The sequence below is a fragment of the Oncorhynchus clarkii genome, chromosome 13, assembly GCF_045791955.1.
Source record: "Oncorhynchus clarkii lewisi isolate Uvic-CL-2024 chromosome 13, UVic_Ocla_1.0, whole genome shotgun sequence".
Taxonomy (NCBI): domain Eukaryota; kingdom Metazoa; phylum Chordata; class Actinopteri; order Salmoniformes; family Salmonidae; genus Oncorhynchus; species Oncorhynchus clarkii.
The window spans coordinates 67,259,551-67,267,050 of record NC_092159.1 but is presented as its reverse complement, the minus strand read 5'-3'; the positions used below and the strand labels follow the sequence as shown (position 1 = coordinate 67,267,050).

The 7,500-nt window shown below is 41.6% G+C and overlaps 1 protein-coding gene across 4 annotated transcripts in view; it reads left to right on the top strand.

The window, feature by feature from the left end:
- The window catches only part of LOC139365280 (neuronal-specific septin-3-like), a 150,682-nt gene that overhangs the window by 95,882 nt on the left and 47,300 nt on the right, over positions 1-7,500 (top strand). The window contains exon 1 of one of the 4 annotated variants that reach the window (XM_071102793.1): positions 752-839. The exons of the other annotated variants lie outside the window; for them this stretch is intronic. Within the exon in view, the coding sequence (XP_070958894.1) occupies positions 830-839 (10 nt within the window). The 5' untranslated portion in view covers positions 752-829. Of the gene's footprint in view, positions 1-751; positions 840-7,500 lie in introns of those variants that run through there. 4 annotated transcript variants of the gene reach the window in all.

Here is a 7,500-nt window from a genome sequence, read left to right as displayed (position 1 = left end):
ATAACTGTAAGGTGTAAATAGCATCCCGTTCCTGGAGGCTGTTGCCGTAGTGATTACTAAAATATACTGTACCGGTATGTGTGGAGAAACAAAACAGTTGATTTGATCACAGAGTGGTAGTCACAGACGAGAAAGAGAGAGAGATGAGAGACAGAATGGGTCCACACCAGCTACTTTCTTCAGAGAACGGCTGTGTTTTCAACTCATTGATTTTATAGGTCAATTACTTCTAGGCTTGAATCTGCAGTCGGCAGGGAGCTCTCATTCTCTCTCGATAGACACACACACACACACACACACAAACACAAACACATTTAAATACACAGACAATTCACACCAATTCACACTTGTCTGACGACCCAGCTACTGGTGTGTAAATGAGTCTTAGAAAGGAGAGCGGGATGGGGGGAGGTAGGGATGGGGGAGGGAGGGCTAGGCAGCAGAGAGGTGAAGTCCTCTGTTGGATTAGTGGAAGCTCCTTGAGCCAATCTGCATGTGAATGGCTGTGAACTGCTTTAGCCATCACGCCCGCCCTCACACTCACACAGAGAGAAAGAGAGAGAGAGAGACAGACAGACAGCGGGGTAGTGCAAGAGAGAGGGAGAAAGCCAGACAGAGAGACAGAGAGAGAGGTAGAGGTATTAGAGGCATCAGCTCAAATCCTCCCCATCGCCTCTCCAGCTCAGGAAAGAGAGTGAGTGGATAAACTGGGCAAAGAAAGATAAGTAAAACAAGGCCTTTCTTCTTCTCTGCCTGGTGGGCAGGCAGCTGTATGGTTGGGGACTGGGGCCGTGGAGAGAGAGAACAGGAATCGGACTGGCTTTTGTGAATGAGAGAAGGTAGGAATCTTTTATATCCTCCCCCCCCCCGCGGCCTCTATGGGCCGATCTCAATGCCTCTTCAAACCATGAGACCTGACTGGATCGGTCCACTTTGGGAAAAGGGGTTGGGGGGGTCTGGACCTGGCTGTTTACAATGCATGTTTTTTTCTGAATAATGGGATTTTCTTCAAAAGTGAAATGAAAAGAATGTATTGGTTTAATTTGAACAGCTGTATGTTTTGGTCTTGAGTATTGATGCTGATAAATATTTAGTAGGAAGGTTTCTGTTGTTAGTTGTTGACTAGTGAATGTTTTGTGGTTGTGGCCATGTGATACAGCACATGTTGCTGAATCTCACTGCTCTTTCATATGTAAAGTGTGGCACCATTTTACCAGAGCTGTGTCTCTACCCCCTCTGTCACTGTGGAGCTAACTGTTGCTCAACACTCGTTTGTGTGTGTGTGTGTGTGTGTGTGTGTGTGTGTGTGTGTGTTGTGTGTGTTCTTATGAGGAAAGGCGTGTTATCACATCATTTATGGTAATCTTTGGTTCTACTTTGAGGAACATGCGGACTACAGAGATGTGCTGATACAGTGTTGATCCACTAACCATGTAGAGCTGCGTTCAACATCTAATGAGTTCACTGTTCAGTCAGATGATGATTCCCCTGATTCATCAGTATTTATTCATAGGGGAAGCCCTGGTTAAACTGATTCATCAGTATGTATTCATAGGGGAAGCCCTGGTTAAACTGATTCATCAGTATTTATTCATAGAGGAAGCCCTGGTTAAACTGATTCATCAGTATTTATTCATAGGGGATAGAGGAAGCCCTGGTTAAACTGATTCATCAGTATTTATTCATAGAGGAAGCCCTGGTTAAACTGATTCATCAGTATTTATTCATAGGGGACAGAGGAAGCCCTGGTTAAACTGATTCATCAGTATTTATTCATAGGGGACAGAGGAAGCCCTGGTTAAACTGATTCATCAGTATTTATTCATAGGGGACAGAGGAAGCCCTGGTTAAACTGATTCATCAGTATTTATTCATAGGGGACAGAGGAAGCCCTGGTTAAACTGATTCATCCGTATTTATTCATAGGGGATAGAGGAAGCCCTGGTTAAACTGATTCATCAGTATTTATTCATAGAGGACAGAGGAAGCCCTGGTTAAACTGATTCATCAGTATTTATTCATAGAGGACAGAGGAAGCCCTGGTTAAACTGATTCATCAGTATTTATTCATAGGGGACAGAGGAAGCCCTGGTTAAACTGTTTCATCAGTATTTATTCATAGGGGACAGAGGAAGCCCTGGTTAAACTGTTTCATCAGTATGTATTCATAGTGGACAGAGGAAGCCCTGGTTAAACTGATTCATCCGTATTTATTCATAGGGGACAGAGGAAGCCCTGGTTAAACTGATTCATCAGTATGTATTCATAGGGGAAGCCCTGGTTAAACTGATTCATCAGTATTTATTCATAGAGGAAGCCCTGGTTAAACTGATTCATCAGTATTTATTCATAGAGGAAGCCCTGGTTAAACTGATTCATCAGTATTTATTCATAGGGGATAGAGGAAGCCCTGGTTAAACTGATTCATCAGTATTTATTCATAGAGGAAGCCCTGGTTAAACTGATTCATCAGTATTTATTCATAGGGGACAGAGGAAGCCCTGGTTAAACTGATTCATCAGTATTTATTCATAGGGGACAGAGGAAGCCCTGGTTAAACTGATTCATCAGTATTTATTCATAGGGGACAGAGGAAGCCCTGGTTAAACTGATTCATCAGTATTTATTCATAGGGGACAGAGGAAGCCCTGGTTAAACTGATTCATCCGTATTTATTCATAGGGGATAGAGGAAGCCCTGGTTAAACTGATTCATCAGTATTTATTCATAGAGGACAGAGGAAGCCCTGGTTAAACTGATTCATCAGTATTTATTCATAGAGGACAGAGGAAGCCCTGGTTAAACTGATTCATCAGTATTTATTCATAGGGGACAGAGGAAGCCCTGGTTAAACTGTTTCATCAGTATTTATTCATAGGGGACAGAGGAAGCCCTGGTTAAACTGTTTCATCAGTATGTATTCATAGTGGACAGAGGAAGCCCTGGTTAAACTGATTCATCCGTATTTATTCATAGGGGACAGAGGAAGCCCTGGTTAAACTGATTCATCAGTATTTATTCATAGGGGACAGAGGAAGCCCTGGTTAAACTGATTCATCAGTATTTATTCATAGGGGACAGAGGAAGCCCTGGTTAAACTGATTCATCAGTATTTATTCATAGAGGATAGAGGAAGCCCTGGTTAAACTGATTCATCAGTATTTATTCATAGGGGACAGAGGAAGCCCTGGTTAAACTGATTCATCAGTATTTATTCATAGAGGAAGCCCTGGTTAAACTGATTCATCAGTATTTATTCATAGAGGAAGCCCTGGTTAAACTGATTCATCAGTATTTATTCATAGGGGACAGAGGAAGCCCTGGTTAAACTGATTCATCAGTATTTATTCATAGAGGAAGCCCTGGTTAAACTGATTCATCAGTATTTATTCATAGGGGACAGAGGAAGCCCTGGTTAAACTGATTCATCAGTATTTATTCATAGGGGACAGAGGAAGCCCTGGTTAAACTGATTCATCAGTATTTATTCATAGGGGACAGAGGAAGCCCTGGTTAAACTGATTCATCAGTATTTATTCATAGGGGACAGAGGAAGCCCTGGTTAAACTGATTCATCCATATGTATTCATAGGGGACAGAGGAAGCCCTGGTTAAACTGATTCATCAGTATTTATTCATAGGGGACAGAGGAAGCCCTGGTTAAACTGATTCATCAGTATTTATTCATAGGGGACAGAGGAAGCCCTGGTTAAACTGATTCATCAGTATTTATTCATAGGGGACAGAGGAAGCCCTGGTTAAACTGATTCATCAGTATTTATTCGTAGGGGACAGAGGAAGCCCTGGTTAAACTGATTCATCAGTATTTATTCATAGGGGACAGAGGAATCCCTGGTTAAACTGATTCATCAGTATTTATTCATAGGGGACAGAGGAAGCCCTGGTTAAACTGATTCATCAGTATTTATTCATAGGGGACAGAGGAAGCCCTGGTTAAACTGATTCATCAGTATTTATTCATAGGGGACAGAGGAAGCCCTGGTTAAACTGATTCATCAGTATTTATTCATAGGGGACAGAGGAAGCCCTGGTTAAACTGATTCATCAGTATTTATTCATAGGGGACAGAGGAAGCCCTGGTTAAACTGATTCATCAGTATTTATTCATAGGGGACAGAGGAAGCCCTGGTTAAACTGATTCATCAGTATTTATTCATAGAGGAAGCCCTGGTTAAACTGATTCATCAGTATTTATTCACAGAGGAAGCCCTGGTTAAACTGATTCATCAGTATTTATTCACAGAGGAAGCCCTGGTTAAACTGATTCATCAGTATTTATTCACAGAGGAAGCCCTGGTTAAACTGATTCATCAGTATTTATTCACAGAGGAAGCCCTGGTTAAACTGATTCATCAGTATTTATTCACAGAGGAAGCCCTGGTTAAACTGATTCATCAGTATTTATTCACAGAGGAAGCCCTGGTTAAACTGATTCATCAGTATTTATTCACAGAGGAAGCCCTGGTTAAACTGATTCATCAGTATTTATTCACAGAGGAAGCCCTGGTTAAACTGATTCATCAGTATTTATTCACAGAGGAAGCCCTGGTTAAACTGATTCATCAGTATTTATTCACAGAGGAAGCCCTGGTTAAACTGATTCATCAGTATTTATTCACAGAGGAAGCCCTGGTTAAACTGATTCATCAGTATTTATTCACAGAGGAAGCCCTGGTTAAACTGAAGCAGTAGATGAGGCAGTAGATGAAGCAGTAGATGCTGAAACTGTCGTCTCGCCAAGAGACATGTTCAGAAAGAAGCACTGGTTAAACTGGGCGGCCATCTTGTGCCAACAGTAAACACACCTACGTCTCACTACAACAGTAAACACACCCACGTCTCACTACAACAGTAAACACACCTACGTCTCACTACAACAGTAAACACACCCACGTCTCACTACGTCTCACTACAACAGTAAACACACCCACGTCTCACTACGTCTCACTACAACAGTAAACACACCTACGTCTCACTACGTCTCACTACGTCTCACTACAACAGTTAACACACCTACGTCTCACTACGTCTCACTACAACAGTAAACACACCTGCGTCTCACTACGTCTCACTACGTCTCACTACGTCTCACTACAACAGTAAACACACCTACGTCTCACTACGTCTCACTACGTCTCACTACAACAGTAAACACACCTATGTCTCACTACGTCTCACTACGTCTCACTACAACAGTAAACACACCTACGTCTCACTACGTCTCACTACAACAGTAAACACACCTATGTCTCACTACGTCTCACTACGTCTCACTACAACAGTAAACACACCTACGTCTCACTACGTCTCACTACAACAGTAAACACACCTACGTCTCACTACATCTGATGTTAATGACATCCAGTTGGATGAGGATGGACCATCAACAGGAGTTTACATGTATAGAAACTATTATCTATCGTCCTCTACAGAAGCAGGAAATGTGAATTATAATTCATAGACATGTTTGTAAAGGTTTATAAAAAATGTTTAGATAAAGTTCAAATCTGACATTTCAAAGTGGAAATGACAAACTTTGACAGTTTGGACTTAAATCTGTTTGAACATCTATGGTGAGACTTGGAAATGGTTGTCTAGCAACAATCAACCACCAACTTAAATCTGTTTGAACATCTATGGTGAGACTTGGAAATGGTTGTCTAGCAACAATCAACAACCAACTTAAATCTGTTTGAACATCTATGGTAAGACTTGGAAATGGTTGTCTAGCAACAATCAACAACCAACTTAAATCTGTTTGAACATCTATGGTGAGACTTGGAAATGGTTGTCTAGCAACAATCAACAACCAACTTCAATCTGTTTGAACATCTATGGTGAGACTTGGAAATGGTTGTCTAGCAACAATCAACAACCAACTTCAATCTGTTTGAACATCTATGGTGAGACTTGGAAATGGTTGTCTAGCAACAATCAACAACCAACTTCAATCTGTTTGAACATCTATGGTGAGACTTGGAAATGGTTGTCTAGCAACAATCAACAACCAACTTCAATCTGTTTGATAATCTTTGTTAAGACTTGAAAATGGTTGTCTAGCAACAATCAACCACCAATTTGTTGGTTAATACACAATCCAGGTGTGTAAAGCTCTTAGAGACTTACCCAGAAAGACTCACAGCTGTAATTACTGCCAAAGGTGCTTCTAACACGCATTGACTCAGGGATGTGAATATTTATGTAAATTAGATATTTTTGCATTTCATTTTCGATAAATTTGGAGAGAAAAAAATCTATAAACATGTTTTGACAAGTGTCGTTATGGGGTATTGTGTGTAGATCTGTGAGCATTTATTTATTTTTCATCTATTTGGATTTCAGGGTGGAACACATGAACATGTAGTGTAAGTCAAGGGGTATGAATACTGTCTGAAGGCCCTCTGTTCATCATCTCTCCTCTGTTCATCATCTCTCCTCTCCTCTGTTCATCATCTCTCCTCTGTTCATCATCTCTCCTCCTCTCTGTTCATCATCTCTCCTCTTCTCTGTTCATCATCTCTCCTCTTCTCTGTTCATCATCTCTCCTCTTCTCTGTTCATCATCTCTCCTCTTCTCTGTTCATCATCTCTCCTCTGTTCATCATCTCTCCTCCTCTCTGTTCATCATCTCTCCTCTTCTCTGTTCATCATCTCTCCTCTTCTCTGTTCATCATCTCTCCTCTTCTCTGTTCATCATCTCTCCTCTTCTCTGTTCATCATCTCTCCTCTTCTCTGTTCATCATCTCTCCTCTTCTCTGTTCATCATCTCTCCTCTTCTCTGTTCATCATCTCTCCTCTTCTCTGTTCATCATCTCTCCTCTTCTCTGTTCATCATCTCTCCTCTTCTCTGTTCATCATCTCTCCTCTCCTCTGTTCATCATCTCTCCTCTTCTCTGTTCATCATCTCTCCTCTTCTCTGTTCATCATCTCTCCTCTGTTCATCATCTCTCCTCTCCTCTGTTCATCATCTCTCCTCTGTTCATCATCTCTCCTCTCCTCTGTTCATCATCTCTTCTCTGTTCATCATCTCTCCTCTCCTCTGTTCATCATCTCTCCTCTGTTCATCATCTCTTCTCTGTTCATCATCTCTCCTCTGTTCATCATCTCTCCTCTCCTCTGTTCATCATCTCTCCTCTGTTCATCATCTCTCCTCTGTTCATCATCTCTCCTCTGTTCATCATCTCTCCTCTGTTCATCATCTCTCCTCTGTTCATCATCTCTTCTCTGTTCATCATCTCTCCTCTGTTCATCATCTCTCCTCTCCTCTGTTCATCATCTCTCCTCTGTTCATCATCTCTCCTCCTCTGTTCATCATCTCTCCTCTGTTCATCATCTCTTCTCTGTTCATCATCTCTCCTCTCCTCTGTTCATCATCTCTCCTCTGTTCATCATCTCTCCTCTGTTCATCATCTCTCCTCTGTTCATCATCTCTCCTCTGTTCATCATCTCTCCTCTTCTCTGTTCATCATCTCTCCTCCTC